Genomic DNA, 17,274 nt, shown 5'->3' on the forward strand with positions numbered 1-17,274 from the left:
TTGTTGAGATTTTTATTTTATTAAAATTTTTTTTACAATATGACGTCATTATTTCTACTGCCAGCATGTGACTAAATGAAATGTATTTTTCATTAGGTTAAAGACCTATTACATGTTTATTTATAGGTTTAATTGAAAAAAAAAATCTGTGTTGTATGAACAACAAAATATTTTCATGTACATTTTTGTCTGTTATTTAAATTACAGATTAAGTTTTTACATTTTGTAAAAAGTATTGTGGTACTGTTCTATCGTGAAGCCAGTATAGTGTATTATAGAGAATGGATAGCTGAGTGTAAAGGGGCATTTACATTATAACTATAACCATAACCATAACTATAAAACTATAATCATAACTATAAAACTATAACTAAAAACTGTAACTGTATAACTTTATAACTATAACTATAACTATAAAACTATAAATCTATAGATATAGCTATAAAACTATAACTAAAACCATAACCATAACTATTTAACTATACTGTAGTTATCGTTATAATGTGAACTTACCTTAACTTTAAACACCTTGTTTTAAATCATAGTCTATTATCTCTTCCAAGTTCAATTATTGCTCGATACGTACATACAGACTTTCTAAATACACCCAAGAGTCACTCTAGTAACTGTAATGAGTATCGTAAAAAAGTTCCTCAACTTTCCCGAAACGGTAAAACTGATTCTCTCTGGAGGTGGATTATATTAAATTGCATTTTTTAACAAACAGACGACGGTTGTTTATTTGAGGCTCATTAGGTAAAACCACATATGGCTGTTGGCTGTTGTGTTACATTATTCAGTATTCCATCAGCAGTGTTTGCATAGCGCTGGTCTAATCTCAGCCCGACACACGGAGCCAGAACTCATTTTATAAATGTATGACTTGTTGTCGTCCCTGTGTGCGAGGAGCAGGCCTCTGCCTTCAAGCCGCCTTTCAGATAGTGAATATATTAACTCCGATTCCCCGAGGAACAGACTACGTTCTTCCAGGTTGTGTGTTTGTGTAAAATCGATGATCCTGTAGCAAGACTGTAGCTATTTTTGTTCATGCGACTGAATTGACTTCCATCCCCAGATGCTGAGAATATTCGCTGGAGGTGGATGTTTAACTTTGGGCCTTTGATCAAGAACTCTGACTTCAGTTACATGTAGGGTTCTGTAGGTAAGGGATGTCCAAAACTGAATTTGTGGTTGTCTGAATGAGTGGTGTTAAGGTTAAGCAGTGTAATTGAGCTGATTTGTGTTTTTAGGAAAAGATGATGCAACACGCAAGTTTTTGCGTTTAAAATGGAGAGCAGCACAGTGGAAGAGAGTTTGTAGGCCCTATTTTAACGATCTAAGCGCATGGTCTAATGCGCATGGCGCAGGTGCACTCAGGGCGTATCCGAATCCACTTTTGCTAGTTTAACGACGGGAAAACGGACGCCGCGCCCGGGGGAATGGACGGCTTGTCCCGATTCTCTTAATGAGTAATGGGTGTTTTTGGGGCGTTACGTGCAGTAAACCAATCAGAGTATCATCTCTCATTCCCTTTAAGAGCCAGTTGCGCTCGCGCCGTGGCGGATTCGCTATTTGCGCGGCGGAATTTGCAAGAGCAAAGACTGGACGCTTCTCCAGAGAGGAAACGCATCTGCTCATGCGTGAGGTTAAAGCGCGCGAGCAGACCATCTAGGACAAGCCAGATTTTTATCTTTATGTAATCTTTATTTAATCTATTTATTTTTTATATTTGGTATGTTTGTGTGCTGCTGCGCTTCCCTCTGTGTAATAAGTAAAGTGAAAGCGCGTTGTGGACCCGCCCAGAGGCGCATTTTCTACTAACGCACTCTTTAAATATAAAAACATAATTGCGCCATTGACTTCAGATTTAAAGCGGGTTTACGTGGTTTCTGCCAATCTCATATTAATCTTGAGTACCTATAGAGTTGTATTGCAAACTTCGTATCTTCGAAGAGTATTTAGTTTGATCACATTTATAAAATATAGATACAGCTGTACGATTTTTTCCGAAAGCATACGGCGCGTGCGGGTAGGCTGAACTAAAGCACGTGCGCACCCATTGCCAACAAAACACAGACTTCAGTTTCACTCACCGCATGCGGTTCATGTCCGGCATGTTTTAGCGCTGGGACGGCTCCATATATCAGTTTCAAACCATCTCCAAATCCAGCGTTATATCCACAGTTTATATAACATTCATCACCCAAATGCAGTGAACAAACAAACACCTGAACTTCGCGAATGTATGCTCTCTCTCTCTCTCTCTCTCTCTCTCTCTCTCCTGCACACAAGTGACGTCTGCACATGCTCCTTCTCCTGCTCTCCTTGCTGCCGCGTGGGCGGTGGGCGTGCCATGTGCTTTCCGGGAGAATTGTCCAATACGGGACTAAGAAAAATGGTTACGAAACAGTTTTATATGTTCGAAAAAAACTTTCCGAAACCTGTACGATCGCTGGGGGAGTGTATCGAGCACAGAAATACTACGTAATACGCCCAACTCGTTTTTTGACAAGTTGACCATGTTAAGCATGAGAAGACCACACGTTTAACATTGTAAAGAAGTCAGAATGCATGACACACCGCTGCAGCACCCCTTTAAGACCAGGTTTGAGTTTTTTGAGTTTGAGATTTTCAGTTCCTCAAAATAGCAATGCGCCAACAATGCGCCTGAAAACACCTCTTTTTTAGACCAGCACGCCCACGGGCGCACAAATGAGCGCAAATGCATTTGCTATCTAAATAAAGCGGCGCAGGACGGGAAAATGCGAACTGCATCAGGCTGAAACTAGCAAAAACACTTGCGCCGAGTGTACGATAAGGCCCTGAAGGTGCAAGAAGGTATAGCCTACTAAAAATGTCAAAATCTGTTGTCGACCTTATTTGTGGACTGATCATGAGAAGGGATTCTATATGGTGGTAACTTCTGCTTGAAATCAAACCAGTTGTTTGAGGCTCGGCCCAAAAGGAGCAGTTTTGTATTCAAGCATCGTAAAACTAAATGCGCTGAACAATACTTCTCTCAGCTCAAGGCTGCTTATTAACAAAACACTTGACGTGTTTTTAAACGGCACGTTCAGTGAGAAAAACACAACCAGGCTGCATTTTAGTCTCTTGATGTAGTCAGAAAGAAAATGTGTTTCATCTAAGGGCTCAACCCTTTAAAATCAAGTGCACATGGGAGACTTTGTTAATGAATTATCTGGGAAATATGTTTTATGTGTCTGCATTTCCTCATCTAGTGTAAACAAGTGGAAATTATTCTAAGCAGTTGTTTCAAGCATTCAAATATGCAAAAAATCTAATGATTACCATAAATTTACATCTTATATTTTGACCTACTGGCAGGACAAGTTAAACTCGCTGCTGTGATGCTAGTGTGTGGTTGCCAGGGTGTTGCACGGTTGCTAAGATTGTCTTGTTGCTTTTAGCACAATGCTGTGAATGGTTTGTAGGCTTGCACACGTCAGAAGAGCTCACCTCCAAGCTTCTATGATTTTGTGATTTCAGTGTAAATCTCTGGGATTTTGTCGCCAGCTTTATCATTCACAGAACCGAAAGTGTACGTCTGGTTGCTAGCGCACCTCTCCAGAACATGCAGCACGAGTTACACACCACAGTATGAGGAATAGGAGCAGTGATACGTGCATTTAGACTTGTTCAAAGCTTTATCATGCAAACTCATCTCCAGTGATCTAGAGCTGAAGCTAAACAAATCTAGAAAAATAGAGAAAGGAGACACCAAGAGATTTTGTAATGTAGAGTTTTTGCAAAGGTGACGTCTTTGGTCATGAATGTGGTTTTAAGTGCTTGTGATAGTGGTGGGTGTTCAAGTTTTTTATGATTTACACTTTGTATTTTTTTTAAAACAAATGATTGTTTTTTATTTTATTTTACATTTTTCAGTCATAAGTATATGTAAACTGCTAAAAAAGGTCATCCCATGGACGTTTCCCTCAAGTCCCTTATTTTGTAAAAGTGGTAAGAGAAACTATTTTTAACGTTGAAAGCACACCGCGTCTTTAAAACACAGTGACTGACTAACTCCAAATACACAACAGCATAGTGTTTTGAAGGAGGTACGGAAGGCTTGTGTCATTAGCATCCATATCTAGTGACAACATGTACTTTGCGAGGTTTTGCTGTACGATCTGATCTAAACTGTTCCTGCTGCGAAGCTTTAATCTGACGTTTGAGTTTAGCGTGATTTTCAGGCATTATCTTCAAGAACAGAATGTATCGCTCTGTACTAAGTGTGTGACAAACACCACATTATTTCTCATTGCTGAGTGTCTGAGATTGTAACCTTTTTAAATAAAGTATTCATTAATCGGTTGTGCTTTTGCCCTCTTTGACATTTTTCTGCGTTCAGAAGGTAATAATGTAGGGCGGTTGATTTTATTGACATGTTATTAAATAGTGAAGAATGCGATTTTATAGGCTCTCTGGAATGCTTGTTTCTGATTGGTCAGCTTTGGCATTTTGTGGTGAAGTAGTTTTCTATGATGATTTCTAGCTATGCTAAAGTCATGTCTTAAATCATTCTGAACTCTTTTCGTGTTCATTTGCGTATTTATTTAACCGTGCAGTAATGCCAGATAATGTATGGTCATTATCACAAAAACCTCTTTAGGATAATAAAAAAACCATCCACTTCATCACGCTGTTAGGGTTTATTTGTGATGATAACCGGCTGACTGTACATTACATTATCCCCGTACATAAATCATTTATGAAGCAGATTTTCTTTACTGTATAGTCTGAGAAATAAACGGCGTGAGAGTCCACGTCATAGCACGAGATAATAAAATATCAAAGCGAGTACCATGAGCAAAGACCAGCTCAGTCTCCTAATGCTCAGTAGATTCTCAATTTTGACTTATGTAATTTTGCTGTTTCTTAGGGTGAGACTGTGATTGTGTTTTCACGAGAGCCACAGGGCCGATGTCCTCTGGCTGTGAGCGCAGACAGGACTCACGCAGGTGTCTGGAGTTGTGTGTCTTCCAGAAGAACAGCAGGGTTTTATCTCGTCTCCCGAGCGGACTGCTGTAGGAGACCGGGGGAGATATTGTCTCCTCCTTCATTACGCACGTAATGAGGCGTAAAACGCTCTTTAACATCTTTATCAGAGCTTTTTCTTACTCAGTCTCAGCCTGATGCTGTTTAAGCGCTTTATAAAAGTTATCCAGCTTTAGGAAGACAGAGAAGAGAAAGGAATCCTTTTATACAAAAGTCTTACACTGCACTATGTAAAATACACAAAAATATTTTTATATTATTATATATTATATGTAAGGAATAATTGACGACGGGCCGTTCAATTATCGAAAGTTAATGCACACCCCGAGGTGGTAATGCGGCCACGATGTGAAGCGGAGTGGCCGTTACACCTCGGGTGTGCATTAACTTTCGATAATTGAACGGCCCGTCGTCAATTATTCCGCTTATACCACGGTCACAACACCACAAGACGTTGTTCCGATACCACAAGACGTTGTTACGATGTTTTATCTCAAGACATTTGTATGGTATTTGTCCCGGAATGCTCTTGCTGGTAGGACTAATTTCTTACGCATCTCATCTGAAGGCCTTACTTGAGTTACTTGCATATGCAGTTTTCCGAGAGCGAGAGGAAGACAGACAGCGCACATGCACACGCGTTTGCTTCACTGAGAGTGAAAAGACAAGTATCTATATTTGATTTGTTTTCGTCGTATTTAACACCCCTGTCGTATAAGAAAAGTATTAAGAGAAAAAAGTGACACGGAGGTTTCTGCGCCAGCTGCGGTTCTCTCAGTGGCATAGAAAGCTTCCTGCTGTGTGTTTTAAGTCCCGTTTACCCATTCCACAGACGAATTTAACATGTTGTTGTTGTTATTTTTGTGCTTCGTGTTTTATCTTTAACCCGCTGATTGTGTCATGTAGTTTGCCTTTACCTTTGATACATGCTTTAGTTTTTCGTCTGAACAGTCCTGTACAGTGCTCTCGCTATTGTTGTTCAAATGCTGTCCATAATAATAGTTATTTCTTCTCAGACAATGGAGTTTGCCTGTCACTTTGTCTGTTGTTAGATACGTATTCACTGGTGGACAGTAGGCTACATTTAAGTTAAACTGGGCGCAGTGATATGGAACTGTAATTCGGTCGACAAATCTGGAACTACTTCATAGGTGTGCGTTTAACTGAAAAATAATGCACACCCGTCGAACGTTCATCAGCCAATCAGAATGAAGCATTCAACAGCCCCGTGGTATAATCCCAGATAACAACCTCTCAAAACTAATAACACACGGTAACCCGGATGCAGCAAACCGTTTTGACAGTTTTTTTGACAAATTAAATATAAAATGTCTTTTAATAACATATATGACGTTATATTTACAAATGATTAAACCAAATTGCGTGTTTGTGACATTTGAACGTCATTTCTTACCTTAAAACATGCCATTACTACTTTTCCCTGGTTGTTCCTCTGTTGTCTGTTGTTGACCACGGAATGAGACCGGGTTGGACCTGCACGGTTTCGGCAGGTGGGGCTTCCTGGGTCGTGGCTCGTGGGCTCTCCCTGTTCTTCGTGGACGTTGCTCGGTGGCTTTGGTCGGGGTCACTGAGTGCAGCTATGACACGTCAGAGGAGATCTGGCCCTCCCGGCTGAGCCTGGTTTCTCCCGAGGTTTTTTTTTCTCCATTATTCATCATTGGAGTTTGGGTTCCTCACCAGAGCAGTGCAGTGTTGGCTTGCTCACCGGGAGACTGCATTTATTTATTTATTTATTCATTTATTTATTAGATATTATTTATTATAATGATCTTGCTTGGTCTATAAACACCATGCACTGTGCTGTGTTTTACCTTTCTGTGTTTTTCTTATTTGCTCCTGTAAAGCTGCTTTGGAACAATGCACATTGTGAAAAGCGCTATATAAATAAAATTGAATTGAATTGAATTAAAACCGAAAGTAAACGGTTTTTCCTCACGGAAGGTCTGCATTCGGTAAAAATGAGCTAATCAAATATTTCAAATTCACATTTCATGTCCAGTTTTTTCTCATGTGGCAAGTAGCCGTGTAATAAGTGGTATAATGTACAAGCAGAGTGATCACACTGTCAGGGTTTATTCTGCGATAACAACCGGTTGCCTGTACATTATCCCTTACATAATGTATGCATGCCTACCAAGATACCCCTTCAATGAAAAAAGAATTGGTAGCTATGTATTCTGTGTTTTTTTTAACCTAATGTCTATTTTTACTTGTTAGTAGCACTGCTATATTAGAATAGAATAAGTGTTTATTTGTCTGCTCGTGTGAAATTCATTTATTTTCATATTTATCGTGTTTATGTTTGAGCGCCTTCTCCATGTGTGCTCCCACGCTGAGCGCGTGCTGATAATCAGCACTTTCCAACCAGCCAATTCATCTCTTCTGAACATTTGTTATGACCTGCAGGAGTCCCCACGCGGGAGTTCTCTCTCTCTCTCCACTGATTTTCAGGTTTACCAAACTTGCGCTTCCCGCTTCCTTTAATGTAAAAGTCTTCCCGTAAAAGCGTCCTGACCCCTTCAGATGGCTTTCTGTGACAGGTGCATAAATACAGCTTCACCTGTCGCATCACGACGCGAGGTTTATTGTGAGGGCATGCTCCAAAGAGCAAACATTCGATGTGTTTGTGTATGTGAGATGGACATGATGGTGTGTCATGTGGCGCTTTATACGACCTGTCTACCTCAAACCCACAATCCAGAATGGATGAGGACACAGCGTGTGACTGTATAATGGCTTTCGTAGAGCTGTCTGTCATCACAGCAGACGCGCACACACTCGCAACCCAAACCACAGGTGTCATGTATGTGTAGATCAATGTCAGATTGACCACCTACGGGACGTTTAAAGGGGTCATATGGCGCGAATACGTGTTTTTCTGTGTCTTTGGTGTGTTATAAGTTGCCCGTGCATGTATTAGACACGTAAAAATGGCAAAAAAATTGAAGTGTCGGAACAAAAGATGCATTCTATCTAAAAGCGAGCGCTCACCCAGACCTGCCTGAAACGCCTCGTATAGCCACACTCCCACAAATCCACGTCAGTTGGTGGTCTGATTTGACTAAGACCGCCCAAATGTATATGCGAGTAAGGTGGGCACCTGTCAGTACAATTGCTTGGGAACCTGATGTTCCAAATATGGTAAGAGGCGTTACATTTCCATCACACGCTTGCAGTATTCCACCAATCACTACGCACTGGTTAACTGGCCAATCATAGCACACCTCGCTTTTCAGAGCCATGAGCTTTGTCAAAAATCTGCACATTTCAGAGAGGCGGGGCAAAGAGGAGATACAAACATGCACGGTATGTGGAAAATACAGCGTTTTTGAACCTTAAATCGTGTATACACATTGCATTACATCTAAAACAAACCATAATATTCGTTTTAGCCGTGTCATATGACCCCTTTAAGCAGAAAAACAGCAGCAGCGATGTCTAATACAAATGAGTTTATGTTTGAGCCATTTTTGAATGCACAACCTTGCCCGGAGGAGAATGTAATTGTTTGGATGTTGCTCTTTCATAGCTCAGATTTGATGGAGTTCTGGAGTTGTGTTTGATTTAAGTACAACTTAGTCTCAGGTTTTTCTCCTAAAGTTCCTTATGAGAACTAAAGATAAAAAAAGAGAGTTGTTCACATCCATGAAGTGTACGGAGGTGTAAAATGAATGTAGATTGTAGCGGTACAATAATATGGATTGGCGTTAATTTGATGAGTTCATATTGAGATCTTCACTAATATTGACTATTGATGGCAGATTTGACAAATCTGAGCTCAGTTTGAGACATTGTTGACATCTCTTCTGAAACTCTAATGACAGACACATTTGTGAGACTTCTGACTCTTTTTCTCAGGAGAAATAAATGTACTCAAATATGTGCTCCAATCTCATCGATGTCTAGGAGAAATAATTGCAATACTAAAGAGATCTCGGTTCTGTTTATGGATGGATAGGTTGGGAATGTCATGCAACCTACTATTTCTATGTAGTTTACACACGGTGCACAGTATGTGAACATCATGTATGCATTGAATGCCGTGGCGCTATGCCGCATTTGCCTGTTTGCCTGCTGTTTTTACTGTTCATCATTGCAGATCGCGTACTGTTTTATATTTTACTCAGACTCAATAGTCAGCAGCGTGCAGTATTACATGAGATGTGTTTGGAATGGATGACTGGTTACTGGTTGAAATGAAACGCGTGGTTACTACGCAAACACAATATATGTATAGTACACCAGTCTATGGTTTCAAACGCATCCCTCACAGACTGTTAAAAGCATACGGCTCCCTTTTAAATGGCAGAGCGTCAATGACAGCGTAGTGCACTTATTTAAAAGACATTTAACTCCACTTGTAGCACACAATCGTACTCTCGGCTCTTTATAATAGTAAACAGTTCAGCTTTTGTGTAGCTACAAAAGGTTTGAGAACACGGAGTTCAGCTTGATGTGAGTCATTCAGGAGAGCTCCTGACACATGAACAACAGCAGAGATGAAGAAGTGATGGTGAATCTCTGAGTCACACGCTCTCCAGCAGGGTTTACTGTATTCTAATGTAACCGCCAGCGTGTGAGTCAGACACAATACAGCCGGAGTTACGTACAGACTGAAGCTGTGTGTGTGTGGGACCTGGATTAGAAGAATCAGCGGACTGTTATGTGAACTGATGATGGAATTTGTTTTCTCTAGTTTCGCTTTCTTTTATTTGTTCTCTCTGGGTCACTATAGTTTGACGTTCTGCTCACAGTCATTTAGATGTAATGGAAATGGAAAGAAATTGCACAGTTCGGTGAATAACCTTTGACATTCCAACACCTTGAAGAAGCTCACTTTCTCTCCCTCTCTCCCTGATTTCCGTTAACCACCCATAATGCACCTCACCTCCCTCCGAGCAGTACCGCGGGGCCTTTGCGTGGCATCTCGCTTAAATTAAATGCTTAAAGCGCCTCCTGGGCATCTCTCTTTAGAGTGATATTACGTTTAATTGGCCTGGCCTGCCCCAGCCTGTCAGCCTCTCATCGTTTCACAGGTTCCTGCTCTCTTCTGAAACATTCGTCATATGGAAAAGCCGTCCCCTGCCTCCGACTTCACAGCATCTATAATATAGAAGCTACTTCCTCAGCCTTACTTTAATTTCCCACAGGAGTGAGACCTGGAGTTTACTCTGCGCTCTGGATTTATTCACTGCTTCAGGAGGGATTAATAGATTCCTTGACTCAACTGGAAAATATTTATTATTTTGGTATTTGATTGTGAAAACTACGATGATTTGTGTTAGTGTTAGTACTGGAAACCTTGCAAACGTTTTGGCTTGAACTAATCAATGTCATAACTCTAAAGCAAGAAAGTAATTGTGTAAATCATAATTATATGAAAACCTTTTTTATTATCAAGCAGCTTCTTGAGGTCTCTGAGGTCTGTTTACCTTTAAAGGTCAGACTCTCCCACGTTGGTTTTTATTCTTTGAAATGAATCCATGCGTTCTGATTTTGATACGTCCCTCAGATGCTGGATTATTAGTGTCAGATGCATCGCGTCTGATTCATTTCAGCTTGAAATCTCCAAGCATACTGTCCGTAATACTCTGAGTATATCTCATCCCTCAGAGATGGAGTCATTGTTTGGAGACGCTTAATTTGGATCGGTCTCTATCTTAGGATTCATGGAAACTGGTTGTCATGTATGAGGGGTTTTCCTGCAAAAATGAAATTCAACTGAAAATACTGTGATTACTGTGAGTCGCATACTAGATTGTGTTATTGCTGATTAATATTAACGACTCTAGGTATGAAATGAAATATTCACAACGGCCGCCGGCGGTGTATTTTGATCAGATTTACATTGCAGAGCAGTGTGTGCGAACTCCAAATGTTTCCAGGCCGGGAACGCTGTTATTGATCAGACTGTCAACATTCACCAATCTTCTTAAATTGAAGAGCCGGACGTGTTTTTCTTTCTATATGAATATATACAGAGCGTGACACTTTTGAATGATGTTTGTGTTTGTTTTGCATGTGTTGCAGATTTCCAGTGGGTTCAGGGTGACGTGTGTGAGGTGCAGTTAATGGTGTATAACCCCATGCCCTTCGAGCTACGAGTGGAGAACATGGTGAGCATCGACCTGTCACATACACATCATCAATCAAAACATCAATGCAAAACACGTTGATCTTAAACATAAGCATGTCCGGCGGTTAAACTTCTCACGATTGCGTTTAGTTGAATGAGAACGAGTAAAAGCCTCTAAATGGAATTTTGTTTGCATTGTGTTATGTGCATGTTACGTTGCATTGCATTTTTAAGGGATGCAGAGAGGATAGAGTTCATTACACAAGCTGACCTCTTCGTCTTTTCATTTCGTCTTGCTAAAGTGCTCTTTACTATAATTACGTCTGTAAAACTCGGAAAACTTCAGGCTGACACTTAAATGTCGTTAATGTCAGTTGAGAATCAGATCTCGTCTGGCAGTAGATACAGAAGAGCATCGGACCTCTCCAGCATAACTCTTCATGTCCCTGCGCCCGTCACTGTCACACGCAACACGGGCCGGATGCATAAACTATTTAGACTAGTCTTACAATTTAGTCATCCAATTTTTTTCTTCAAGAATGTTCATAACTTAAAGTCAGTTACATAAAAAGGAAGATTGGTCTAATTGAAATCTGAAAGTAAGACTGATTGGTCTTAAATAATAGCTAGTCAGGGAGAGAAGTTGTTAAGACGCAGTTTGTACTGACAGAGAAATAGACCTCTTTAATTCTTTCACACTTCTGTATTAGAATGGCGCTGAGAACTATAGACAGGTCATTGTTTAATGGGTTTTATAGTGTTCATCAAACGTATTTCAACTCTGTGCCAAAGCGACAGATTAATAGAAAAGAACACATTTATTGCTTAAAGGGACACTTCACCCAGAAATGAAAATTCTGTCATCATTTACTCACCTTCGAATTGTTCCAAATCTGTATGACACAGAGAAAGATATTTGGAAGAATGCTTATAATAGATCATTGACTCCCATAGTAGGAAAAAATACAATGGTATTCAAAAGTGCCCCAGAACTGTTTGCTGTCCTACATTCTTCAAAATGTCTTCTTTTGTGTTCAACAGAACAAAAAAAAAAGATAAAGTAATTTTTCCTACTATGGGAGTCAATGGGGGGCAAAATCTGTCTAGTTATAAGCATTCTTCCAAATATCTTTCTAGGTGTTCATCAGAGCAAAGAAATTTATACCGATTTGGAAGTATCCCTTTAAGTTTTTATTTGAACGTTAAACTAAATTAAAAAAACTTACTGAGTTTATAAAAACACTTTAGAATGAACTTGTATTTGTTAAAATTAGGACACTTACTCACTTATGTGTTCATATTTGTTCCACATTTTAGAATAATAATAAACTCATCAAAATTATAAAATAAAACAAAAGGAACTATGTTGCAGCTAAAAAATAAAAAAATAAAACATATTTTTTATAACATTGAAACAATATTTTATCATCTTCAGTGTAGTCACATTTTGACTAGATTTAGCAGAAAATGTAATTTCATAAGCAGCCTTTCGAGGTCTCAACCTAAGATGCTTTTTAAACAATATTACTGTAGTTCCCATCTATTCTGTGCTCTTGGCTGTTAATTTCAAGTCATTAATTAAAAAAAATGTTAGTTTTGTCATGAAGAAAATGTGTATGTTTGCAAAATTATATTTTTGTCTACTAAACTAATTTCAGACATTTTAGCATATGCCTTCAGATCAAGTGTTTTTTTTTACATAATGAGAAACATTTCACTCAAGTGTCCCAAAACTGACCGGTAGTGTACATGTGTAATGCACACCAAACAAGCATACACAATTGTATTTGTATAACTAACATGAACAAGGATTAATAAATGTTGAAAAACTATATTGCTCATCGTTAGTTCACGTTGACCAATGCATTTATTAATGTTAACAAATTAACTTGCAAAAACTGACTTTTCTTACGAAAATCATGTTTTTATTCTGTAAGCTAGACGTATTTTTTGAGTCATTATTACTTGATCAAAACAATCAGACTGCAGTTTGATGTGATACTTGGAACACAGTAAAAAAATATGATTATTAAAATGTTTTAAAAACAAAGTTATCCGTTTTTGCAAATGAACTCTTCAAATACAACCATATTTTAAAGTGTCACAAAAACACAGAAAAGCTGTAAACATTTACATTTAGTCATTTAGCAGATGCTTTTATCCAAAGCGACTTACAGATGAGGGAAACAATGGAAGCAATTGGAACAACATAAGGACAGCAAAAAGCATAAGTGCAATAAAAGAAAACTGGTCTCATATAGACTATCACAGTATACAGAGCGAAGGTCTTTTTTGAAAGAGTAGAAAAGAGATAGAAGTCAGAACTGATCAGTCAGGTGTTGACGGAAGAGATGTGTTTTCAGAAAATTTGTGTTTTTCAAAACATTTTCTATGATAGAATATTTGGTTTATAGGCAGTTATATGGTTTTTTGGCTTCGCGGGAGCTGCAGTTTTGAGTTTAGTTCAGACAGAAATAAGGCTTCAGGGCTTTTTTGGCCTTAGAGGATCATCATGACCGGGTCATACTGATCGAGGAACACCAACCACATCGAAGAGACATTGTGAATGTGGGGGTGCAGAGAGGAGCTCTTTCTGATACTGTAATAGGCCACTCATATAAACCCAATTATCAGCATCCGGCCATTTGGAGACATTCCTAAGAAACTGAATTAATAGGATATATAGACATATAAACCTAAGGTGATCTGTCGAGCTCACTGCGATGCATTCTGGGATTGCCTTTTTCCACAAAGGACACATCTGATGCTGCAGAATGATGCTACATGGTTTAATTTGTGTGGGAAAGCTTTCACATTTTATTAGGTGTTGAGTCTCGGTGATTATGGCGACGGGAAGAATTTTAGGAACTATTTTAAGGGTTCAGTATTGATCTGATCCATAAACTTTCATGTTAGCAGTCCTGATTCATAAACTCTCATTTGTTGTGTGTGTAGGTTTGCTAGAAGGGAAAAAACTATTTCAGGGTCTTTAGTCAAGTTGTTCCAGACATTCCCCGATCTGCTCGCAGATGGAGTCTGCGTGGTGCCCGATATGCTCCTCTGCCAGTCGCAGTCTGTGTCAGATGGCGCCAGGGATGATTCCAAGATGAGCCAGTTTGACCTCATTGATGACCTCATGTATTCGGGGTGCAAAATTCGCCGTTTTCACCTTGAAATAGGTCATTCACGTGAATCTTGTAGATCTGTAAAAAAAAATCATGGGGGGGGGGTCGTCGGTCGTCGTATCTGCGAGTCATCTGTCTCATGTGACCTGTAGCATTTTTTTCCCCTGTTGGCAAAGTGATGGACCCGCCCTACTCTGCCTCTGATTGGCTCACCTTAATGTTCTTTCCCTCATCATCCAACCAATCTCACTCCTGAAGCCTCACTTATTTCCTTATCTCCATATTTCCAGAGGCTACGTAAAACCAGTGTTGCCAACTTGGCGACTTTGTCACTAGATGTAGCGACTTTTCGGACCCCTTTAGCGACTTATTTTTCAAAAAGTGACTAGCGACAAATCTAGCTACTTTCTGAATGAGCCTTGGCGACTTAGCGAAACATTCTGCTTCACGTCTATTGCCCCGCGAGAGCGAGTTTTTGCCTTCCCAGCGCAGCACCGCCTCTGTTCAGTGAGCGGCAGGGAGAAGCAGCACATTCAGTTCAGACCGCACTGACGCGTGAATGAGAGAGGCATGTACAAACAGTGTTTCCAAGAACTAATCACTTATTGACCTTGTTTGAGCATTTATGATTTAAAATGCGATGACTGTATGGACGCATGAACACAAACGGACTTTAGCTGTTCAACGAAAGTGACTGCTAGTTTTAAGTGGTTGAGTTCACTCACTATTACATAGTTTTTTGATGTCTGCCAACAGAAACAGAAAAATAAGTCATTAAGAGCCTATTTATTGTGCATTTGGGTGTATTGTTTTAATATAATACTGTATACAACCGCTCAGAGAGTAGAGATATGAAGCAGACCTGAAGCGCTTAGCTTGTCAGATACTACGTGATGACGTCACTGATATGCAAACTAGCGTGTGACGTCATCTGGCGACATTTAGCGACTTTTCGGGTAGACCTCACTAAATCCTTGGTGTTTCGAGTCTGACGTCATCACGCAACAGTGCGCAACAGTGTTTTTTAGGCGATTTTAACAATCAAATGTAGTTTAGATGGTTAGAGTAAGGCTAGGGTAAAGGTTTCGTAAGACTCGAAACACCAAGGATTTAGTCAAAACCAGCAAGCCACGCCCACGGATCTGATGACGTCAGACTCGAAACACCAAGGATTTAGGGAGAGCCAGGCTTTAGCTACTTTCCATTGAAAAGAGTTGGCAACACTGCGTAAAACATGAAGGAACAAGCTAACGGTAAGCAACTTATTTTTGAAGTAAATTATGGTTAGATTAGCCTGTTTGTAGCTAGCTTAAGTTCACTGGAGAGCTGGACGGAATGCATTTGTATTTGCTGTAAATTATGGTGTTCCAATTTAAATGGTGATTACCGCGTGAGGATGGGTTTATTTTATATATTTCTTTGGCGCGAGGCTGCTGTTATGATAGCTATGACGATTGTAAGTTATGTTATCGCTACAGTAGTTCGCTAACATTACCCTATGCAAAAATGCTTTTCAGTCTCGACCTTAACATTTGTCTCACATATCAGTAAGCTATTACTCTGACATGAAGTCGATTTGAGAACTGTTCGACCTAGAAGTAAAGCACAGCGTGTAATGTAGTGATGGGTCGTTCATGAACGATTCGTTCTTTCTGAACGAATCTTTAAAATGACTCGGGAGTAACGAGCGTCTCAGTGAGTGATTCGTTCATTTTGTGTTGACCACGCATGTGCAACATTGTACCAGAAACAGTAATGAAGTTCGTCTCTCGAGTCATCGGGTCCGAGCCCTTTTGTTCTTTTGTCAAATGGTAGCTCCGCAGGCAAACCTGCAGCCTTTAGCAGAGTCTTCGAGTCTGAGTCTTTAACGTTACGTGACCATTTCCCGGATCATCAGTCAAATGCATGATGTACGTGTTATATGTTGTATTATAGGAAGAAATATAAAATGATCAAAAGATATGTGCAATAAACATCTTCTCTAAAACGTACAGTTCTGTTCTTTTTTCTGTCAGTATATTCATAAATGTTTCTTGTGGATTTCTGCATGTGTTTTTAATTTATCTTAATAACTAACTATTTTGCATAAGAACTGTGCTGGCAAAATATAAACATAAGCAACACTAGTAAAGTCAGTGTTTATGTCTAATGCATATATTACACAAGTGCTCTCTTATTAAATAATTGCACATTTAAATGATTTCAATAGCCTATTATTATTTACTTTGCAAACTGCACGAGACTTTTTAGTAAAAAACAACAACCTGTAAACCTTATTGCATACCTGAGTGACCCAAAATTGTTAATGAATTATAAATACATAACTGTACAGAAATGCTGTCAGGAAATAATTAAATAACTGTTTCTAATAACTTGTCCCTAACTACAATATAAGTTATTTCTTATTATATATCTGATAAAAAACTAGCATAAATAAACGCTATGGGGTAATTTGGCTATTAACATGCAACATTAATTTAACTCTGCTCAGATGAACGAAATGAACGAAATGACTCGAAAAAAGATTCGTTCATTTTGCTGAACGAGATTCAAACATCCGAATCGCAAAAATGACTCGAACTTCCCATCACTAGTGTAATGTGCAGTAATATTAGTATCACTCAGCTCAAGTGTCAGCCTTTAACAGCCTGTTTCATGACGGAGAAACACCTCACGTTTAGCCCGTCAGCCGCTTCAAAAATGTGAGTGCTGAAATGAAGACTTACAGTGGTTTATTTGCCCTGACTATGTTCATGTAACATCTTAACAACAATCCTTGTTGATTTTAGACCGTAGTTGTCGCTCAAACGTTTTTTAATCATGTAAAGGTGTTTATCCTTGAATGGTGCACTGCAAAAAATGCTTTCCTACTTAGAGTTTTTGTCTTGTTTTCTAGTCCAAATATATGAAAATACTTAAATCAAGAAGCATTTTCTAGCCAAGTAAAAATTATTGTCTTGTTTTCAGGAAAAAAAAGTCACAATTAAGTGAGTTTTACCTTAAAACAAGCAAAATAATCTGCCAATGGGGTAAGCA

At 39.3% G+C, this 17,274-nt stretch overlaps 1 protein-coding gene across 2 annotated transcripts in view; it reads left to right on the plus strand.

Moving 5' to 3' along the window:
* The window catches only part of trappc9 (trafficking protein particle complex subunit 9), a 167,159-nt gene that overhangs the window by 33,548 nt on the left and 116,337 nt on the right, over positions 1-17,274 (plus strand). For both annotated transcript variants that reach the window (XM_057354458.1, XM_057354459.1), the window contains one exon: positions 11,068-11,153. In XM_057354458.1, coding sequence (XP_057210441.1) covers positions 11,068-11,153 — 86 coding nt within the window. The remainder of the gene's footprint in view (positions 1-11,067; positions 11,154-17,274) is intronic.

This window comes from Triplophysa rosa, linkage group LG16, assembly GCF_024868665.1.
Source record: "Triplophysa rosa linkage group LG16, Trosa_1v2, whole genome shotgun sequence".
Classification (NCBI taxonomy): domain Eukaryota; kingdom Metazoa; phylum Chordata; class Actinopteri; order Cypriniformes; family Nemacheilidae; genus Triplophysa; species Triplophysa rosa.